At 40.0% G+C, this 23,768-nt stretch overlaps 1 protein-coding gene across 2 annotated transcripts; it reads right to left on the minus strand.

Moving 5' to 3' along the window:
- Window positions 1-1,430: 1,430 nt before the first annotated feature.
- On the minus strand, window positions 1,431-23,728 carry Retreg3 (reticulophagy regulator family member 3). 2 transcript variants are annotated; one of them, XM_026386782.2, is made up of 9 exons: window positions 23,417-23,728; window positions 11,196-11,302; window positions 7,911-7,941; window positions 6,850-6,976; window positions 6,013-6,097; window positions 4,764-4,901; window positions 3,648-3,730; window positions 2,881-3,013; window positions 1,431-2,432 (listed from the first exon to the last, which is right to left on the minus strand). In XM_026386782.2, the coding sequence occupies exons 1-9, from the start codon at window positions 23,653-23,655 to the stop codon at window positions 1,975-1,977; spliced, it is 1,401 nt and encodes a 466-aa protein (XP_026242567.1). In that variant the 5' UTR covers window positions 23,656-23,728; the 3' UTR covers window positions 1,431-1,974. The 2 variants fall into 2 exon arrangements, with proteins under 2 accessions (XP_026242567.1, XP_077656628.1); XM_077800502.1 differs by lacking the exons at window positions 7,911-7,941; window positions 23,417-23,728 and having other exon boundaries at window positions 11,196-11,284.
- Between the last annotated feature and the right edge of the window lie 40 nt (window positions 23,729-23,768).

The following is a 23,768-nucleotide window of genomic DNA, read 5'->3' on the forward strand; positions in this document are numbered from 1 at the left end:
TAGGTATTAGAAATGATGGAACTGCAGCTAAATACCAGTCGGGAGGTCAGTTATACTCATGTCTGGGCTCTCTACCAGGAGAGGAAGTGGCCTCATACTGTGGTGATTGTTCTGGCCATCACAAAGGAAAAACAGGGATGGGTGGGTTCCTCACACCTGGGGTTCCTCTCCTGAGGCTGTCACCTCAAATTAACCAAAACTCAGATTAGCAAAAGGAGACCTAATCTATCAAGGAAGGACACCAATCAACATCAGTCTCTGAGAGATTGTTCTCATACAAGATTTATTCCCCAGCACTCACCCACCCACCCACCCTCAATTCACAGTGGAGGATTTAAGGAGATTCAGAGCAGGATCCCCCAGTAAAAGACTTTCCAAATGTTTTGCTCTTCTTCCTTCCCTCCCTCTTGCCAACTCCCAAGGCCTGAAGCTACACACACTCATGCAAACCCACAAAATCCCACTCCTTTCCCACACCTCCCATTTTTTTTTCCACATCAGAGCTCATCTGTTAAGACATCTGGACTCTGGAAAGAGCGATGACATCCAAATTGTTTGAGAACCTAAAGTGAGGAAATGCCATTACCCCTAACCTTCACACATAAGTGACTATGAAACAGGCACCTAGCTCTTCCCCTTTTCACTGTTAACCGTTTTCACTCCCTGGCCTCTGTACTTTGTCCATCAACCAAGAGCAAACATGTTAGTATACCCCCCACCTGCAGCACATGAAAATGGGCTCTGTCCAACATCCTCACTCAAGAATGGGGGTGTCGGGGGAGTAGTCCCTGAGGATCGGCAAAGGATTAATACAAGAGGGAAAGAGGATAGCAGAGTTTGACTTGAGCTCTGATTATGGATGCAGAGACGGAGTAGGCTGGCACAGGTTTAGAACCAAATATTTTTGTTTTTTTTGTCTTGCATTATATTACTAGGGGCTGCAGAACAGATACCCTTAGAGGGGTCTCTGCTGCACGGACATAATTCTTGCTATCTGGGCTCATCCTTAAAGAAAGTCCTGCCATATTGGGAAGCAATTGAAAAAAAAAAAAAAAAAGCAGTAAAGGAGCTGGTGCAAGAAGAGCTGGCTCCTAGGATGAATGCCACAGAGCCATTTGTAAAGTGCTACTTTGCCATCCCCCATGGAATTATTGCTTCTCCAGAGGAGGAGCAGAGGAAGGAAGAGAATATATAATTGAGTATGGTATTGCTTTGCTCACTGCTCAGACTGTTGGTCAAATAGAGCCAGGGGTTAGCAGCACCAAAGACAACCACACAGCTTTGGAAGATTCAGTGAGACCTCAAGACAGAAGCGCTCACAAACCCTCCCAGCCAGCTGACCCCTATTGGCCCAAGGTAATGTAGAAGACTCCCATCCCTACATCATGTTCACATTTCTTAAATTTCACAAGCCTTATTTTGGAACACTGGGAGTCAGCCCTCAAGAAATGAGGACAAGCTAAAGGAAGAGGGAACAGGTCTGCTTTGCAGAACCAAAGGACAAGTGTGCTTTGAAAAAACACATCAAAGCATGGTCTAACAGAAGATGACAACTCTTCCAGCTGCTGCCTGATTTTGGGGGGTTTTAGGGAGGCAAGGGAAGGAAAGAAAGGGACTCTTCTATCATTGAGGGCCCCTGAGCACCCAGACCTAAAAGCAAACAGCAGCACTTCTCAAAAAGGAATCAACATCCCTGACTTTGTTCCCCAAAGTACCATCCTGATGGAGAGAAGCCTCCTTTGGGAGAGCACACTCTTAGTTCAATGCCTAAGCACAGAAATGGATGTCCAGCTGGCAGTAGGGGAAGGAGTATCCTCTCTAAACAGGCCTCTGAGCATCAGTCAGGCCACCCAGCAAACAAATATCATTCAGGAGATGGGACCTGGGTTCTTCCCCTGCCCCATCACCCTAAGTGGAGGGAAAAAAAAACAAAAAACCTAAACCACAATGACCCCCTAAAAGGAGTCTGTCTCCTCATTGGCTCCTGGAACTGGCAGGGTCCAGCTGATTCAGCTCTGACTGGTCCAGAAGTTCAAAGTCATCTCCCTCAGCATCAGTGTCCAGGTCTGAACTAGGGGCTCTGAGGAAGCCTCTTGTTGCTCTCCGGGGAGGTGGGCCAGAAGGGCCTGATTGGGAGGCTCCTGATATGGCCAGCTGGATCATACCCTGGGAGACCAGGCTGGCAAGGTTGCTGGTGAGGTTGGATCCTACAGGCAGGGCACCAAGCAGGAGCTCTGGCAGTGCAGCCTCATCCCGGCTGGAAGGGAGAACCTGGGGATCCTCAGCTCCTGGTGCAGAACGGTACATCAAGCTGGGCATCCCAATGCTGGTATCATCCTCATCATCCAGGCCAGCAGGATCCACATTAATGGAAGGGAAGTCTGGAAGGTCTCGGGCAAAGGATTCCTCTGGATCACTATGACCATCTAGGTCTGAGAGAATACAGGGTATATTAGACACGGCAACTACCTGGTCCTCCAGTGCTCCAGACTCACAAAATGTCAAGCCACATAACCATATTTTTCTCACCCTAGGTATCTCATGATGATGCAAAACCCATGGGACTAGTTAGCTCTTCTCTACTCATAGATAGTTATGATCGCTACTAGCCAGAGAATTCCCGCCCCCTGTTCCTCTCCTGTGCCCATGAGGTTGAGGCTAAGTCTACTAAGGGACTGAGGGCTTCAATGAGAGTAGCAGTGCCATCCTGGATGTACCCACACCCCTTAGGCTGCTCTGCCACAGCATAGGAGACAAGCGCGCACGGGTGTGTGTGTGTGTGTGTGTGTGTGTGTGCGCGCGCCTGTATCCCCTCTGTCCAGGGAAGCTGAGAAGCAATAGTCAGAGCCACTATCAACCCAGGTCAGAGGTTCTCCTCACCTTCAGAACCTTCTGTTAGAGGTGTTTGGCCCCTGGAAAGATTGAATGTGCCATTGTCTGTACAGGAGACCTCAGCATCTGAGTGTTCTGAGTCAGTGATAGCCAATTCCCTGGCAACAGCAGAATCATCCAGCTTAGAAAAAGAAAAGACCAACAAATCTGAAGAGATGATGCCATTAGAATCAGAAGCAGTTCCTAGTTATAGCTCTACTAATTTTGAGGCTACCCCCAAAGGCCATCAGTGTAACCAGGGAGAGATGGGGACTTTATTCAAAATCTTGACTCCTTTTAGGTTATTCACACCCAAAGAAAATGCTCTTAATTGTCCATCTCTTAAACATAGAAAGAAAAGCAGTCTTGGGAATCAATTAGCTACTTATTCTTAAGAACTGACACCCCACACCCGCAACACACACAAATGTAACTGACTATGAGATTACTTTTCACAGGTGACCGGGAAGAGACATTCTGCCAGAACCTAAAGGTGGGCTAGGTGTTTAAAAAATGATCATACCAGCTCCAGAAATTCTCCATGATGGTAGGGCAAAAGGAGATGTGGGAGGGAGTGTGCTGGTCACCAGGCTCAAGTTGAAATCTGGATACAAAGTCCCAATGTAACACTTATTTCGCTCCTTGTCACTGCTCTCAGGAGCAAGGGGATTCTGGGGTCTTGAAATCTGGTTACCGCCTAAATGTAAGCTGCCAGATGTATAAAAGGGAACCTAAAAAAAAAACTGGCCAGTGGAGTACTCCCACATTCAAGTTACCTGAGGACAGAAGGCAGCAAGCTCCTCTTCACTGTCACTATGGTTGTCCATGGTACGTTCTGGGTATAGAGCTCTGCGACGCACTATGTGGAAAGAACAGAGCCTTGATGCCTTCACTTGAGGGGAAAAAACCCTCTTTGGACTTAAAAGGCATAAAATCAGAACATAAAAGAGATCCTCTGAATATGACCCTTATGCCTATATAACAGTAAATGAAGGTGAGGCTGCTGAGCCTAAGTGGCAAGATGAGTAGATAACACAGGAGAGAAATCTCTCTTCCAACATCTTCCTTCTATCAACCCCCATGTTTCTGTTCTAGTCAGTTACTACAAGGCTGGTAAACACCTCAGGATCAGCTAGGGCAGACTTAATGTTAAGGTAGCAAGTAGACACTATAATAGAGGGCAAATGGAGATACCAACTTTGGTTAAATTAGGCTTTTGAGGACTGATAGTATTCAACTGGCTGGCCCAGGATAAGCTGGGTCTTGATGACCACATGTAGGGCTCCATGAAGGCCAAGGCTTAATGAAACACTCAACCTGACAAGACCTAAGAGAATGAAAAGTTTGCTCCTCTATCACGAATGTTTTGGATGGATCTCAAGCTGGTACACCTCCAGCCTGTAAGGTGGCAGTTTTTAATCTCATTTGAAAGGCAGCTTTTGGTAGTGATGAGAGGCCAGGTTGATTTGGAAAGACCTGTACTGACATTTACTAACTGTGAGCTTCAATTTCCTCAAATGGAAGAGAATAAAACCACCCACTTCTCAAGGTTGTAAATGGTTAAATAAAATGAATGAAGAGCCATGAATAGCCATGGGAAATGCTTCATAAATGGCAGATAATATTAGGGACATCTTCAAATTTCTTTCATTCAACTGGTGAGAATTTTTCTCAGATTAAAGGGCAAGTCTGGGACTCCAAATGAGGAAAGCTGGCAAACCTGCACAGATTTCCCTGGAATAGAATATTGATTTTATTTACCACTCTCCACCCCCACAAGCCATTTCCAGCTTCTCCCACTTCTCCCACCTAACCCATATGTCAGACCTATGGGCTTTTTGTTCTCTTTCCCACACTTCCCAAGTGGAAAGAAACCTCCCCATGACACTTACATTGTCTATCTCTCTGCTTGGACATCATGTAGCCACGGACACTGAAATCCAGCCGCTGCAGAGCTGGCTTCAGCCGCACATAGGCTCGATCCCACAGTCGATGGTACACAGCAAGGGGCCACATCATGACAGTGACAACTGAGAGTAGGAGCGGGAACAGTAGCAAAATGAAGAAAGGGCTACTAGAAGAAATCCTAACTCTTGTTCTTTGTGTCTGTTATGTCCTTAGGGCTTGAACATTTAGTATGGAATAAATGTGCTTAATTCTGCTGGTCATCTTCTCGAGTCTCCCGTGGGAAGTTTGAGGCAGGGATTTCTGTAGCCACCCACAAGGTCTAGTACAGAGCTATGCACAGCACAGTATACTGCTGACAGCCCAAGGACAGAACCTGGTAGTATGGTCACTTGCAGAGGGTGTCACTGAACCATAAACAAGGCCAAATGGTAACAATGCCTCAGAAACTACATAATCAATCAGGTGAAGTTCTGATGTATAATAGCCACAGCTGGAACTACTCAGTTCTTTCAGTTCTAAGCAGAATACATGCCAAGAGGAAACAACTAAATTGATATAAATAAAATGTACTCTAAGGAGGAAAAGAGTGGTCCAGGGTAAACAGATCCTAATAGAGGAACTCTAAGAATCATGTTTTATAAACTCCCTCCTTTACAGGGACAGACAATCCTTTATAGTAGGATGCATCATATATTCACATATGTTAGTGGAACCTCACTATTTTTTCCCCCCAATACTGGGGGTTGAACCCAAGGGCACTCTACAATTGAGCTACAGTGGTAGAGCCTTGCTCTTTTTATTTTGAGACAAGGTCTTGCTAAGTTGCCAGGCTGGCCTTGAACTTGCAATCCTCCTGCCTCAGCCTCCTGAGTAACTCAGATTATAGGAGTATGCCACCATATCCATACACCCTTATCAATTTCTAAAACTGACTTAGTAAGAAATGGATATGAGCTGAGGCTATAGTTCAGTGATAGAGCACCTGCCCAGCAATGTATGAGGCCCTGGGTTTGATTCCCAGCACCACAAAGAAATGAAATGACTTTATATGTGGAGACCCTGCTACAGGTGAAAAGACGTTTTCATGACATTAAACAGGTAATATAAATACAGGAAGGTCACTTTCTAGAGAACCAAGATATAAAACTTCTCTCCCTCAATCCAGGGTAAACTGTGGGTTGCAAAAGCTATGAGCAAGGTACTGCTTAAAGGAGAGGTATATACCATACTTACGCATCAAGTAGGATAGCAAAAGCCCAGGGATGTATCGACCCAAGACAGCCATAAACGTCAGTATCCCACAGCTCAGCAAGCAGAACTGGGAAAGTTAAGAAACAAAATTCGGCGTGGATGGGGAATTATAGAGGAAATGTGACTGAATATTCTTTATGTTCTAGAGCCAAACATAGACATGTCAGAATAAAAGATGTAGCTACTCTTGCATCCAAAGATAATTCTGTTCAGGAGGAAAAGAAGGATATTTCCTTCTATTCAAACTCCTTTTACTTGGCTAACCCCATATAGCAATACCTTTCATGCCGGGAAACTGGTTTGAATAGGACTTAGCCAAAAATTCTCTCTGAAAGCAAGTGCTGGTGGGTGGGATTTTTAAGTCAAAATAACAAAACAGAAGACAATAAATAAATAAATAAATAAATAAAACCCAACAACCTACCACATGTTTAGTATGACACAGAATGCACAGAAGCAAGCTTTCTTTCCTGTCTTAGGGCAAGAAAATAGCTTACTCTATGGGGATTAGGAGTGCAGCTCAGTGGTAAAGTGCTTGCCTAGCATGCATGAGGCCTGGGGTTTGATCCCCAGCACCACAAAAAAAGAAGAAAAAAGAAAATGGCCTACTCTAGGTGACAAGCACACCAACCAAGTCATCAATCTCTTTCCTTAGTCCTAATGTCAGTCAGAAGTACCATCCTACAACTTCCCTCTGTTTCTACAACTACAGCAGTCTTTTCTTTATTGAAAGAAGATATACAGTAAAGGAACTGATTCAATTTAGCATAAATTGAACTGAGAAGCTACAGATGAAAGTGAAAAAGGGGAGAATCTTACCTTGCCTGGGTTTTGCTTTTTGAAAAGCAAAAGATTCCTTATGAAAATGGTCCCACTAACCCAGACTTCAGCTACATGGTGGCAGAGCTCGGGCACGCTGAGCAACCGAGGGTGCACAAAGCCCCAGCTATGGGAGAGAGAAGGGGGAGCTGTGAAAGGAGGGTGTTAAAGGTCCCCCCATCTTGCTGTGCAGGCAATCAGTGCTTCCGGTTTAAACAGGGGATGGGTAGTGGCTAGTCCCAGGTGCATTGGAGGTGAAGCATGACTTTCTTCTTGGCTCATCAGGTTGAAACTTGAATTTAGGGACTAGGAGGGCAAACTTGTTCTGACAACTCCACCCTATGAGCAAGCGGCCCAATCCACGTGTATAAACCTGCCACCAGCTCCAAGGCCCTTTGTGCTTAGAAACATTTTTTCCCCACACTCAGATAATTGCAATTCACTATGATTGCAATTCAGAGATACAAGTAAAGCACAGTCTGACTGACACCACTGCTGCTAGAGGGAGGGCAATGGTGGATGTGCCCCTCAAAATAAATAAAGCAAAACCAAAATAAACCACAGCAGAGAAAATTCCTTGGACAAAACATATGGGGTGGATGAACTGAGAAATGAAGCAGGAGCTGTAAGACACAAGAGGAATCTTTGGCATTGGCTTGTTGATGCCAGGAACCAATGTGTTTTCTGATCAGGAACTTTAAATAGCCAGAGGTCACAGAAAACACGAAATGACCTGGTATAAAAGCCAGGAGACAAATGATGTTAGTTGCCTTTAATTTTTCACACTGGGGCTGCATATCACAGCTAATTCCCTGGCATGTTAGGTTATGGGGCTCTGTAATGCTGCTTTTTCAGAAACTTCTCTTATGAAGATCAGCAAACATTGGCCATCTCAACATATTGCTATCTAAACTTTAGGATTTGTTAAAATGATTATTTGGAAAAGACTAGGTTTCTCAGTTACACTGTGTGTCCAGAACATGAGGTTAACAACATGTAACCAGAATATTACAAGAGAATAAATCAGAGCAACAAAAAGGGATTTAATTAGTGTTCCATACCTCTCATTGTCTAATGCGTCGGGTCTTGGCACTACAATATTAAAACAAACACCAGCATTAGTTGGTAGGGAAAACTAAACATGAAAATGTTAGGCTGTTGGTCTGACAGCTCAAGTTTTAATAGGTCCAGGGAAAAGAAAACAGTAATAGCCAATAAAAAGGAGACACTATGTTATATTGCCAGAGTTAGGGAGCTGTAGGACAAGTGTGGGACAAGGGATAACTGCTATGCCTGTTCAAACAAGGAAATAAGGCTTATGCCTGTCTCATTTTGTGGGGATAAAGGAAGTATGGTCCAAATGGACCACTAGAGACCCTTTATAATTACCTACACAAGAAAAACGGTCCATCCCATCTCGAGTGTGTCTGGATTGCTCTTACACATCAATGTGTGCCAGGCTATAGAAGCATGTTATAACTATTCCAACCCTAGAAATCTACCTATTCTCTTCAAAGAGACACCCATTATTTACCCCAAATGATGTAAGTCTTTTGACATTCACTAGTTATGAAACCAGCAGACAAACTACACGATTGCTTAAAGTCTCTATAAAACAGGATGGGAATGTATTTAAAAGTTGTATAACTTAGTTCGAATGTCTTGCCAACACTTCAACATTAACATGTCCAAAACCTATATCAAGTCACTCTCCTCTCTGAGAAGATCCACTCTCTCCCTTGAGGATATTTTCCTCCCCTTTTTTCTTTTCAATAAACTTTGCTAAGGGGAAGGGGAAAAAAAAAAAAACACAAAAACCCCAAAACTATCAATTTTCGTCATTCACACCTCCACCTAAACAGACTTCCCTGCATGCCTTTGGCAATATCTGCAAATGTGTCATTCTCCTACTCTTCTACTTTTAAAATGCCAAAGTTGGATTTGTTGTGGTGGTGGTGATACTATGGATTGAAGCCAGGAGGGTTCTACCTCTGAGCTACATGACCAGGCCTTTTTCTAAATTTTGAGACAGGGTCTCACTAAGTTGCAGAAGATGCTATCTTGCTATCCTTGCATCTTGCTATAAGATGCTTGAACTTGCTATCCTCCTGCCTAAGCCTCTCTGGGATTACAGGAGTATGCCACCATGTCTGGCACTAAAATTGGCTTTTCTCACTATTTTCTTTTTGGTATTAGGGATTGAACCCAGGATCACTGAGTCATATCTCCAGCCCTTTTTATATTTTTTGAGACAGGGTCTCACCCAGTTGTTTAGAACCTCGCTAAATTGCTGAGTCTGGCCTTGAATTTGCAATCCTGCCTCAACCTCCCAAACCACTGGGATTACAGACATGCATCACCACGCCCAGTTTATCACTTACTCTTTTAACCCATATCCAACTACTTATTAGTCTTGATGTATCTTCCTTCTTTACAACTCTCTAAGCCATCTACGATTTGTTTTCATGGACGTCATTTTGACAACTTCCCACAAAGACACTGCTATAATCTCCTAATAGGTCTTCTCCTTTCTTTTTCTCTCTTTTAAAATGCTATCAAATTAATCTTTACTATCACCTCAGTATATAGTTGTAACTCAAAAATCTTCAATGACACTCACTACATATAGGATTAAATCTAAACTTCTAAAGCCTAACTTTAAGGGCTTATAAAATCTAATCCTTAACTGGGTATGGTGGTGCAAACCTGGACTCCTACCTACTCAAGAGGCTGAGGCAGGACAATTACATTCAAGAGCAGCCTAGGCAATTTATAAAAAACTGTCTCAAAATAAAATAATTTTTAAAAGGGCTGTGAGTTGGGTACAGTGATATAAGCTTATAATTCTATCAACTTGGGAGGCTGAGGCAAAAGGAACACAAGTTTGAGGCCTGCCTCAACAAGTTATTAAGAAACTAAACAACTTAAAAGACCCTATATCTCAAAATAAAAAATAAAAAGGACTTGGGTTGAGGATGTGGCTCAAGAGGTAATGCGCTCGCCTGGCATGCACAGGGCGCTGGGTTCGATTCTCAGCACCACATAAAAATAAAATAAAGATGTTGTATCACTGAAAACTGAAAAATAAAAATTTAAAAATTCTCTCTCTCTCAAAAAAAAAAAGGGACTAGGGATGTAGCTCAGTAATAAAGCACCCCTGGGTTCAATCCCCAGTACCACCCCTGCCCTGCAAAAAAAAAAAAAAGGCTGAGGAGCCGAGCCAAGTGTGGTGGTGGCACACATCTATATTCCCAGAAACAATGGTGGCTGAGGCAGGAAGATTTCAAGTTCAAGGTCAACCTGGACAACTTAGTGAGACCCTGTCTCAAAGTAAAATAAAAAGGGCTGGATATATTTCAATGGGTTCAATCCCCAGTATGACCCCCAAAATAAAAATCCTAATCTAATTCCAGTGTACTTTGAATCTTACCTCCTAGCACTCCCTTTAATGCATTATTCATTCTGGGCCAAATGCTCAATTCTCTGTTCTTAGGACATACTTTGCAGCTTATGATTTTGTTTTTGTATTCTCCCCTGCACCCCCTGCTTCCTGGTACTGGGGATTGAACCTGGGGTGCTTTACCACTAAGACATATCCCTAGCCCTTTTTTTATTTTGAGACAGGGTCTCACTAAATTGCAGAGGATGGCCTCTAATTTGCCATTCTAGTACCTCACACCTCAGCGTCCCAAATTGCTGGGATTATAGGCATGTACCACCTTGCCTGGCTAGCTTGTGGTTTCCTAAATTAACCAAGCTATTGGACTGTCTAGAAACACACTTTTCTCTCCAGCTGGCCCAATGTTTTTCTTCATTCAAGGCTTGGCTAGGGCAAAAACACATGAATATATCAATCAGTCTGTATTGTGACATCTTTGATATTATTCTATAATTATAACATTTATGTATAATTATTGAAAAAACAAACCATCGTAAGGTACTTTCTATAAGTCATAATTCCTATCTTATTGCCTTGCAAATAAGCAATTTAAAAGAAATCTTGAGGGATAAATTGATGCTGCCTCAGTAAAGATGTATATTCAATAAAGAGATTTATTTTTTAAAATCTTTAGACTACTTATTCCTCAGGCCAATCGTTTAGACAATAATATATCAGGTGGTAGATATGTATTTCCTGAACTTAATAACAATAGCAAAGGCAGAACCCAAGTTTAAGAAACCATAGATGAGGAACATGCCTTTCAAGTGTCTCCTAAAGCAATAATTCAGACTTCAAAAGTTGGTCCTCAGCTCCACATGCCCCTCAAAAAAACCCAAAACTAGAGGCAAAAATCACAGAAAAGGCCATTTCTAGTTGAAGTTTTTCTAGATGTTACCAAACTCACCTTTTATCTCAGGCCAGATTTTGTTCTTCCATTGATCAATACAGACAATGATCATCAAGCCAAATGCAAGTAAAAATACAAGACGTAGGGATGTCAGTGCAAAGAACCTACAGAGATGGAAAAACAGGAGGAAGATCATTAACAAACAAATTAATTTCAGAAAATAAAACACATGCACTACAGGATTTGTAGTAAACGACCTTGAGTTCTAGTGTTTTTATTGTTGTTGCTGTTCTGACACTAACTAGTTATACACCTTGGGAAAATATTCTAGACCTCAGCTATCTTACCTATGAACAGATATAATTTGCTTCTCTAAAGGCAGAGGAGTAAATCAAATAACTTTTTTTTTTTTTTTTTTTGGTGGTGGTGCTGAGGATCAAACCCAGGGTCTTGTGCATGCGAGGCAAGCACTCTACCAACTAAGCTATATCCCCAGCCCAAATAACCTCTTTTTTATTGTTGGTTTTTGGTTTTTCTTTTTTGGTACTGACGTTTGAACCCAGGGGCACTTCAGCAAATTACATCCCTAATTCTTTGTATTTTTTTTAAGTTGCAGAGGCTGGCCTTGAACTTGCAATCCTCCTGGTTTAGCATCCTGAGTTGCTGGGATTGAGTGAATATTCAAGGATTGGCAGAAGAACTTTAAATTCTTTCTCTATACACACTTGTGGTTTTCTTTTTCAATAAATATAAAAGCATATTAGTTGAATAATCTTTAAAAACAGCATTTGGGCTGGGGCTGGGGCTCAGTGGTAGGGTGCTCACCCAGCATGCGTGACACACTGGGTTTGATCCTAAGCACCACATAAAATAAAATAAAATAAAGGTATTGGGTCTACCTACAACTAAAAAATAAATACTTAAAAAAACAAAAACAGCATTTAAGCCAGGCATGGTGGCACACACCTGTAATCCCAGCAATTCAGGAGGCTGAAGCAGGAGGATGGCAAGTTCGAGGCCAGCCTCAGCAACTTGGCAAGACCCTAAGCAACTTAGGAGATCCTGTCTCAAAATAAAAATAAAAAAGGGTTAGGAACTTAGTTCAATGGTTAAGCATCCCTGGGTTCAATTCTCGGTTTAAAAAAAAAAAAAAAAGGATTTAAAGTTATACAAAAATGAGGGAAGAAAAGAAATAAAGGAGAATCAGGAATTTAGCCACCATTGACAACCCTATTTCAATTTTTTCTACCCCACCACTTAAATGGTACCATAATTACCTATGAGATTATAGAATGAAAGCATCTTAGCAAAAATAAGCCTCTAGAACTGCCAAAGGCATTACTCTTCTCTCCAAAGCTAGTGCATTATCCTAACAAATAAGCAAATTTAACAAGGTCAAAGATAAAGGCTCTAGAATTTCTTACTCTAGCACCCACTGTTCTCTCCAGATTGCTTGAAGGAGTTCTTCAGGAAGGCAATCCAGACTGTCTGCAATCTTCCCTTCCTTGAGTATGATTACTAACAAATAGAAATTGGAATAAGGAAAAGATGCTAAACTTTTCCAAAGAGGGTAGTTTTCCAAAGATAACAGCAATAAAAATACTGTGTCTCTAAGACCTACACTATATTCTTTGGTGTTGGGGACGGAACCCAAGGGTACTTTACCACCGTACTGCATCCCTAGTCCTTTTGCTAAGGGTCTTGCTAAACTGCTGAGATTGGCTTTAGCCTCCTGAGTTGCTGAGATTATACTCATAAGCCACTATGTCCAGCAATCTACATTATTTTAGTAGCCTGTTATAGCCCCCACTTACTAGTCACATAAACTATGTTTCAATTCAACTAAACAAACATTTATTGAGTGCTATTTGCCAAGGCCTTGTGGTAAGCAGTCCATTTACAGAAAAGTAAAACTTGAACCTTACTCTCAAGTACATTTGCATGTATTTACAATATAACATGACAAGGTAATAAGAACCAATATCTAAGCTGGGATTTTTTTTGCAGGGGGTGGAGGTGTGAGGGGGTACGACTGGGGATTGAACCCAGGGGCACTTAACTACTTAGCCACATTATCAACCCTTCTTATTTTGAGATAGGGTCTTGCTAAGTTGCTTATGGTCTCACTAAGTTGCTACGCCTGACTTTGAACTTTTAATCCTTCTACATCAGCCCCTAAGTTGCTGGGATCATAGGTGTGCACCACTGCATCCTGGCTTCCAAGCTGGGTAAAAGATGATTGGTAAGAAAACAGGGCAAAATGATATGGGAAAGAAAGGATATTCAGAATGGGAGAAGATTGAATTAGCAAAATGTATTTAAGGAATTACCAACAGTATGACTGAACAAAGAACAGAGGGTAGGGATCAGAATGAGGAGAAAGGCAGGAGTCAGATCATGAAGGGCCTTTTATGACAAAGTGTACTGGGGTTTTATCCTACAGGTGACAGCCAATCTCATAAAGAGTGCATTTTCTGGGTCATATAGGCTATGTGTATTGAGTATTTTCCTGAACAAGATTAATCCTGGGGCTGGGGATGTGGCTCAAGCGGTAGCGCGCTCTCCTGGCATGCATGCGCCCCAGGTTCGATCCTCAGCACCACATACAAACAAAGATATTGTGTCTGCCGAAAACTAAACAATAAATATTAAAAATATTTAAAAAAAAGATTAATCCTGGTCCATAATGTCAATTTTAGGCCTAGATATATCCTTTTCTTTTTTTAAAAAAAATATTTATTTATTTATTTTTTAGTTTTCGGCGGACACAACATCTTTGTTTGTATGTGGTGCTAAGGATCGAACCTGGGCCGCAAGCATGCCAGGCGAGCGCACTACCGCTTGAGCCACAACTCCAGCCCCTAGATATATCCTTTTCTTGAACAAACTACTGTAGGAACTTCAGAGGAAGAAGAGTTTTTCTGTGTGGTATAAAATAATATTCCTGGTCTGTGGTCTTGGCTCAGTGGCAGAGCACTTGCCTTCCTCACATGAGGCATTGGGTTCAATTCCCAGCACCACATAGAATAAAGAAAATAAAGATATTGTGTCCATGTATAACTAAAAAAAGTTAAAAAAAATAATATTCCTTAGGAAAATAGCTTCTTTTAAACAGACCAAAATTTAATAAAAAGATTATCTTAAAGAACTAGCATTAGGGGCTGGGGATATAGCTCACTTGGTAGAGTGCTTGCCTCACAGAACAGACCCTGGGTTCAATCCCCAGCACCACCACACACACACACACACACACACACACTCAAAATAGAATTGGCCCGGCGCGGTGTCGAATGCCTGTAATCCCAGCGGCTCAGGAGACTGAAACAGGAGGATCCCAAGTTCAAAGCCAGCCTCTGAAGAAAGCAAGGTGCTAAGCAACTCAGTGAGACCCTGTGGCTCAGTGGTCAAGTGCCCCTGAGATCAATCCCTGTTACCAAAAAAAAAAAAAAAAGAACTAGAATTGATCCTTCCAAGATAACTAGATAATTAATATTAATATTCTCTCAGGGGCCTGTGGATAAGTGTTTGTTCTTTCTTTCCTTCCAGCCCTAAATGCAAAATTCCTAGATGCAGAAAATATTAATCTCAGATTGATTATATCTCAGGATTGGGTTAAAATGAGGTCATATTATGCTTGTAATTTTATAGAAGCAAACTAGGAGGTTAAAAGTAAAAATTCAAAACATCCAATTCTGCAACTATGTACAAGGGCAAGACATAACTGAAGATATGGTACTTAGGAGACTGAAATAGGTAAAGTGTGAGGGATGAAAAGAAGGAAGGAAAAAGGACTAGGGACCTAGCTCAGTGGTAGGAATACTTGCCTAGCATATGTGAGGCCCTGGAGTCAATCCTCAGTGTTGGGGGAAGAAAGAGTGATTCAAGTGGAAAAAGAAGGGAGGGTTCCTCTGCATTAGTTTAGACCTGCAATGTTGATTTCTGTAGGCCAATCATTCACAAGCATATATAACAGTGCAGAAATTTGATAAGGCAACATGCAAAATATTGTCCAACTTTAATCAGCAGGAGAACCTTCCAACTTAGCAAAAACAATGTAAATATATTTTCCAACTTAACAATGTAAATATAGCCAATGCTGGGCATTCACATGTGAATTACTCAATTAGGGACTGTCATACCCCGTTACTCCTTCCACTCATTGTAGGCTCACAATCTATTTTTTCTTACTGGTATTTATTTTTTGTTATTTCTTTTTTGGGGGGGTGGGTAACAGGGAATTTAACTCAGGGGCAATCTACCATGGAACCATATCCCCCACCCTATTAAGTACTTTATTTAGAGATAGGGTCTCACTGAATTGCTTAGCACCTCGCTTTTGCCGAGGCTGGCTTTGAACACACAATCCTCCTGCCCCAGCCATCCAAGCCACTGGGATTTACAGGCGTTTGCCACTGTACCTGGCATGTTTTGTGTTATTTCTAAAGACAGTATGTTTATTGAGAAAAGTTTAGAAAATGTAATTAAAGAAAATAAAAATGAAATTAGTAAATCCCTATCTATGAAATAGTCTTACCAAAAAAAAAAAAAAATTTCCTTCCAGCATCACCCCCCCTAAAAAGTGAACATGAATCTGATGAAGCCTCTAGATTAGATTCAACTACCTTTTTATAGGAAATATAGAACACAGGGGCCATGTTAAGCCACAGGGATGCAGTCAGTAAAATCTAGTCTCTAGGATACTTTATAGGACCAAAGGACTTCTTCAGCAAAACAGACTAGTCACAATATGTTGACATCATGTGACTCTTAACCCAGAAAGTTGTGTTTTTGTTTTTTTTTTAAAGCCAAAGTATCATTTATGAGAAAATTGGTCATTTGAACACTGACTGAATTTTACTTGAATGGTACTTTTTAAGTCTATTTTTCAGACATACTGAAATATCTAAAGATTAATTACATTACATTCATGATTTGCCTCAAAACAATGAGGAGGAGCCAGGTGTGGTGGTAGATGACAGTAAACCCAGCAATTCAAGAGGCTGAGACAGGAGGATCACATGTTTGGGACCGGCCTCAGTTATCTTAGTGAAAGCTTAAGCAACTTAGTGAGATCCTATCTCAAAATAAAAAATAAAAGAGCTAGAGATGTAGCTCAGTGGTAATGCACCCTGGGATCAATCCCTAGGAAATAAATAAAATAAAAAGTAAATAAACATAAAAAAATAAAATAAAAAGAAAGAGGTAGAAAAGAATTAGAATATAAAAATACAAAATTGGCAATGAATTGAAAAACTTAAAGCTGAATACACTGTGGTATATATTATTCTGTCTACTTAAACATATGTTTTAAATTATTAATAATAAAAGTTTTAAAGCTGGATGAAGTGACACAAGCCTATAATCCCAGCTACTAGGGAGACTGACAAAAGAGGATCACAAGTTCAAGGCCTGCTTGGGCAGTTTAGCAAAACACTATCTCAAAATAAAATAAAAAAGACTGGAAATGTAGCTCAGTGGTAGAATGCCTGCCTAGCATGTGGGAAGCTCTGGGTTCAATTCCCAGTCATGCCAAAAAAAAAGTTTACAAAATGATCTGTCATCCACACATTCCATAAAACATAAAGATTATTCTCAAAAAATATGTAAATCTATTTTAGAAATAAAGATGTAAATCTATTTTAGAAACCAAGAGAAATCTTGATTTTAATCTATTTTTCCACTAATGTGGAAGATTTTTAGCACATGGCAATGGTTACACACCAATGTGAAACCATTCTTTTTTGATTTAGAGAGATTTGCACCTGCACATTTGCCATTGCTCCCAATGCTTTAAGGTTTAGGGTGTAGTCCATTGAATAAAAAAAGTTGAAATCAGGACAAATTACTTACGGAAAGAATTGGTATTTTATATTCACATATAAAAATACTGCGAAGGGGCTGGTGTTGTGGCTCACTGGGAGAGCACTTGCCTAGCATGTGAGAAGCATGATCCTCAGCACCATATATAAAAAAATAAAAAATAAAGGTACATCAACAACTAAAAAATATATTTTTAAAAAATACTGAAATACTACGAAAGTACATGACATATCTGGTTTAACAACCTTCTTTTTCACTTAATGGTACATAGACCCAGCACTACCAAAAATAAATGAAGTACATAGATGTGGTTTTTCCATATCACCAGAAAAATATCAAAAACTTTTAAAATGATTACATTATACATATACACCATTAGTCCTTTAAAACTTTCTCTAATTAGCCAGACATGTTGTCTAAATACTTGTAATCCCAGCAACTGGGAAGCTGAGGCAGGAGGATTGCAAGTTTGAGGCCTACCTAGGCAACTAGCAAGACCCTATCTCAAAATATATATATATATATAAACAAACAAACAAACAAAAAACTCCTTTCTCTAATTCCCAATTTTGATGTAATAAATAAAAACTAAACACTACAAACACTAAACATAAATCTCTGCCCTTACCTATGATTAACTATTTTAAGTGGACTACTAGGTCAAAAGGCATTAACTTCCCCCTCCTCTAATAGGTGACTGGGTTTAGAGGAGTTTTACCACTGAGCTACATGCACAATCCCTTTTAAAATTATTATTATTTTTAATTTTGAGACAGTTTCACTAAATCACGCAGGCTGGCCTCAAACTTGAAACATCCTGAACCTCCTAAATCACTGGGATTTTAGGCCTGGGCCACGATACCCATTAGCATTAACAATTTTTGAAAATAACTTATTTTGAGATATGGTTTGTATATCATAAAATTCAATCTTGCAAATTGTCTGATTCCGTGGTTTTTAGTATCTTCACAAAGCTGAGCAACTATCACCATTATCTAATTTTAGAGCATTTTCCTCGCCCCAAAAGAAATCCATGCCCATCAGCAATAATTTCCTACTTCCCTCACCTTTGGAAAAGATATGAACATTTTAAATATCTTGCCAAACTACTTTAGAGAAAAGCTTTCCAATTTATGTTGCCTTTAGTCATATGTCTGTTTTTCTACATATTTCCCAGAATTAAATATTATCTTCTTTTAAAATTTAATAAGCAGAAATTAGTAATTCAATGTCACTGTATTTGAATTTTCTAATGTCTATGAAAGTGAAATTTTACGGGGTAAAAGCGGGAGTTCATAATCCACTTGAATCAAACCGTGTAATATGATGTATTAAGAACTATGTAATGTTATGAACGACCAATAAAAAAAAAAAAAAAGTTGATTTAAAGATGCAACAGAGCAACTAAAAATAAATGTTAAGTCTGGTTTGTAAAAAAAAAAAAAAAAAAAAAAAAAAAAAAAAAAAAAGAAAGTGAAATTTTATTCACAGTTTTTCTTTTGTGTCCCTTCATTTTGTCAGAGGTAAAATCCAATTAAATTGTCAGTCTAAATAAAATGCCCCTTAGAATAGCAATCTGGTCTCCAGAAAGAGCTTAAAAATTATAAAAATAAACAATTAACTGTGGATCCTTATTATTAGGTTAAGTTAGAATTTTGTTATAATAATAAATAATGACTACTCAACTACTTTTTAAAACATTTTTTAGTTGTCAATAGACATTTATTTACTTATTTATTTACGGTGCCAAGAATCCAAGCCAGTGCTTCACACATACTACGCAAAGCACTCTAGACCACTGAGCCACAACCCCAGCCCCTCAACTATTTTTAACCAAAGAAGATACTATTCCTAGGTTTCTTTGTTATTATAAATATAAAGTAAGCTTGTCTTGGGGCTGGGGATGTGGCTCAAGCGGTAGCGCGCCCACCTTGCATGTGTGCGGCCCGGGTTCGATCCCCAGCACCACATACCAACAAAGATGTTGTATCCACTGATAACTAGAAAATAAATATTGAAATTCTCTCTCTCAAAATAAATAAATAAATAAATAAATAAATAAAGCAAGCTTGTCTCAATGGCACTTCAGAACAAAGCATCCCATCCTATAGAGACGGTAAGCTCATTTGTGTACAGCACTTGTGACTGTCTGGTTAATGAGCCAGCCACTGAAAAATTAAAAGGAAAAAAAATGATCTAATCTATGTCACCTAATGGTAGTTGTTTCTTGCATAAAAACAGAAAGGAAACTAACTAGCTGCCAATAACCTACCCATATATTAATGGAGAGAAAGCACCCAACCTTACAATTTGGACATGTAAAAACTGAATGGAGAGAGGAAATGTTAACAAAAACATTCTTGAGACTCTTGGCTACTAAAAGCAGAAAGAATCCCCCCCAAAGACTACCACCAGAAGCACTGAGTTCATATAAAGTTCAATAGCTTTTGTGTTTTGTTTTGTTTTATCTGCAGTACTGAGGATAGAACCTGGGGCCTTACATATGCTAGGAAAGTGCTCTTCCACTGAGCTACATCCTCAGCCTTTTCTACTTTTTATTTTGAGACAGGGTCCTGGTAAGTTGTAGAAGCTGGCCTGGAACTTCGATGCTCCTGCCTCAGTTTCCCAAGTAACTGAAAATAGATAGGATTACTAGTGTGTGCCATCATGCCCCATGAAAATTTTATTTATTTTCATGGTACTAGGACTAGAACTCAAGAGCCTCACACATGGTTATTTAACCTTTTAAATCATAATTGCTTTATACTCTTCATCATTTCTCAGGTCATTTAAAATTTTTAAATTTATTTTGGGAGACGGCAAATTACCTAAACTAGCTTCAAATTTCAATCCTCTTGCCTCAACCACCACATTTGGTTTAGATAATAGATTTTTTCCCCCTACATAACAAATGTCTCTACTGAAATGGGCCCTCCCTTCCATTTCCTGATCCTATTATTTTTTAACTCAAATTCTAACCTTTTAAATCAGAATTATTTTATACTCTTAATCATTTCTCATAAATATTTTTATTGTTTTGGGAAGAAGGCAAACCAAACATTAACTTTTACTTCATATATATATATATATATATATATATATATATATATATATATCCCAGCCCTACTTATCTATTTTCATTTGTTTAAACAAGAGATTCCATAATGATCCCCAAGTATAATATGGTTGTCTCAGACAAAAGACCAAAAGCAAATCCCAATAGGAAAACAGTTTGTGGATTAAGCTTAATCAATTTCCCTAATTCAGAGAGTACCTAGACTCATAGAATGTTAAAAATTGGAAAGGAGGTCTACAGTTATCCAGACCTCCTTGAACCGTGTGCTCTTTGTGGAAGTCAGAGGAGGGATTTGAAGTTGCTATACATTTTCAGTACTTATTTACCCACCATCCCATTTACCTCCTAAAAAGCAAACAAAAAAGTTATTAAACCTATTCTTTTTTTTTTTGGTGGTGGTGCTGGGGATTGAACCCAGGGCCTTGTGCATGTGAGGCAGGCACTCTACCAACTGAGCTATATCCCCAGCCCCCTAAACCTGTTCTTTTTTGATGCTGACAGGAAATACTCATATTCTTCCTTCAAATCACTCATTTGATTTGATATCACTCATTTGAAATAGATGGGGCTGAGGCTAACGAAAATACAACCTATTAGAGGGAAAGGCTTGGCATTTCTTTTATTATTGTATAGATAACAGATCAGTGTCCAGAAGTAATTTAGGATTGAACATCTCTGATCTCTGATACAGCCACTATATTAGTTCTGAAATCTAAAAAAAAAACAAAAACAAAACACTGAAAGCCTCAGAATACTATGGTAACAAGGAACCTACATCAATCTGTTTTACTTTATTTAATAATCTATTGGGCTGGGGATGTGGCTCAAGCTGTAGCACGCTCGCCTGGCATGCGTGTGGCCTGGGTTCGATCCTCAACACCACATACAAATAAACATGTCGTGTCCGCCGAAAACTAAAAAATAAATATTAAAATTCTCTCTCTCTAAAAAAAAAAATAATAATTAATCTATTTTTAGGATGTAAAAAGGCATAGTCATGGGGAAGACAGGGATTGTGGGGATAAGAAAGACAGTAGAATGAAAGAGACATTATGACTTTATGTATATATGTGACTGTATGACCAATATGATTCTAATATATATATATATATATATATATATATACACACACACACACACTCAGGAATTATATCCTATCTATGTATGATATATCAAAGTATATAAGTGCATTCTACTGTCATGTATAACTAATTAAAACAAATAAAAAATTAATTAAAAAAAGGCATAGTCACAGGTACAGAAAAATCATAACTGAGAATACAGAACACTGAAAGTTAAAAGCTATCTACCTGAATTTTAATGACCTCAAAATGCAGAAAATGTTAATGATGTGCCATCATTCAGAACAAAACAAAGTATTTCTGATCTAAGTTAATGATCCTCCTTTTCCTAAACATTTAAAATGTCTGAGAACTAAACAGTCACTTTTCCACATTCCTAGCTGAAATGTCAGCATTCTTACTCAATATGAAACTATTTTTTAGTATGCAAAGTCTAACATTCAGTTTAAACTCCAAACTATACTTTCCAAGGAAGCTCATTTCCCTAAACAATTCTATGACAGCTATAGTAGTCTCTAGGACCTCAACACTATCTGTGTATCCTTCACATGTATGCATACTCACTATAAATGGCATACCCAACTGTTCTTTCAGTCTCAAGTCACACCTCCATTTTGCTATATCTTTCCCCCACCTTCCTAGAGTGTGATGGGAATATAACAAGAGTAACAGTTCTGGATACACAGCAGGCAAGCTACCAGGAAATGCCAGAGATAAAGACCAAATACAACAAAGCTTTAAGAGACCCAGAGTACAAAACAGGAGCTCTCACTGAGATTCTAAACATAGCATATTAATAAACTTAAGTAAATACTGTTAGGGCCCAGCAAATTAAAGCTCACTGTGGCATTTAAAGATGTGTCTGGGTTAAAGGAGCTCCTCATATGCAGACCTCACCCCCATATTCTATGAACTGGTTTAATGAGGACCAACTTTCTTCCTAGGGTGAACTAAACCTATTGTGGGAAACGAAGTTTGACTAGATAAATGCTCTTGAATGAGGTGCTATGGTTAAGGGTTCTCACAGTGAGCAATGGGAAGAAAGTTGGTACCTAGGTGTCAAAGAAAAGCATTACCAAAAATGGGTCATGTATGTGGTAGGAAAATTTTGCCTTCTTTACTAAAGACTCTGGAATCAAGAAATACCAGAGACTGTTGTGACAATCTTCAACATAGGTCCTCTTCAAACTGGAAGGAAATGACTTAGTAGTTGGACACTGAGGCTTCCAAAGAAAATGGAACCATTTATTCTGTTTCAGCTCACTGAAAACTTTTTCAGATGAGGATGTTTTGATTTCAAAGCCAATAATTTTAAAAAGAAGTATATTTCTAGCAAAAAAAAATTTTTTAAACATAAGTTGTTGTTTTGAGGCATACAAGATAGTTTTATTTCATTCAGCCCTGTAGAAGTCCCCCTAAATGTCAGTTCCCTTGGAATTTCATCAATAATATTTCACTAATTAATAATAAACCCAAAGTGTGCTTGGTAGATTCTATGAAGCCCTAATCCACTTTAGGTTATGACAATTTAGGAAAGGGGCAGCAATTCCATCTTCCCAGAGCATGACACATACAGACACTTAAAAGTATATTTATAGAGTCACTTGTCAAGCTCAGGAAGACTCACACTATTAGACAACGTCAATTTCCTTGCTTATAAACCGTGGCTAAGGATGCCTTTCTAATTCTTTTGAACAGGGAGGAGTTGCAATCAAAGTGCTTTTAAAATGGTTGAAATCTCACAATCACTATTTCATAACTGTTACTTAAAAACTTATAATTTTCTGGAGACTCACACTGACGCTTAGACTTCAACCTTCTTCACTGGTGAGAGAATACGTAACAGGCTAATTCATGCTAACCGCTCAAGCTTGTTTTCTTATCACACCTATGGCTAACACCTTAAGCCTCTACTCTCATAAGAGCTACTAAAATCTCTGGAGAGAATCTTCAAGCCACACTTGAGCAGGCAAGAGAAGAGAGGTTAAAGAGAAACAGCGTTCCCTGGCTAACAAGAAGCGCCCTCGCTCACTGCGAGCAGTTCAAGATGTTACCAAATCTCCTGCCAGAAGTGTGGGGCGAGTGCAGGCGCATATAAAGCAGAGAAGACAGCTAGAAGGTCCTGGGAAGAACTAGGGTACCAAAGCCTGGAGGCGAGATGGAGTGGAAGGAGGTGAGGCAAAATTAGGCAGGTACAGGAAGGAGCCATTGCAGCGAAGAAAATAGGGCAGGCGAGAGGTACAACCCTAGAGAAACCTAATTCGCGCCTTGGAGGATTTCTGAGGGTCCAATTCTCTCACCAGAAAGCCGCGTTCAGCCCCAGGCACCACAGGGCGCTCCTGGCTGGCCGCTCCCACACCAGGGCTGCCTGCACCCGGCTCAGCAGAGGCTCGTAAGGCCCCAGGACCTCCACCAGGGCCCGCTGCGCCGCCTCAACTTGTTGGTCGCGCTCCCAGGAGTCTGACATAGCTCGGCGACCCCTGAAAGCCGACCCTGAAACTGGGCCTGGGGTCTCGGCCACCCCCTCAGCCTCCGCCATCTCCCCCCGGCAGCCACAACATCCGGGGCCGCGGCTCGATAGTCACAATAACACCAACTGCGCAGGTGCGTAATCAGCCAGCCTCTCGCCGCAGCGCGCATGCGCATAGAAAA

The sequence above is a fragment of the Urocitellus parryii genome, chromosome 7, assembly GCF_045843805.1.
Source record: "Urocitellus parryii isolate mUroPar1 chromosome 7, mUroPar1.hap1, whole genome shotgun sequence".
In the NCBI taxonomy this organism is placed as follows: domain Eukaryota; kingdom Metazoa; phylum Chordata; class Mammalia; order Rodentia; family Sciuridae; genus Urocitellus; species Urocitellus parryii.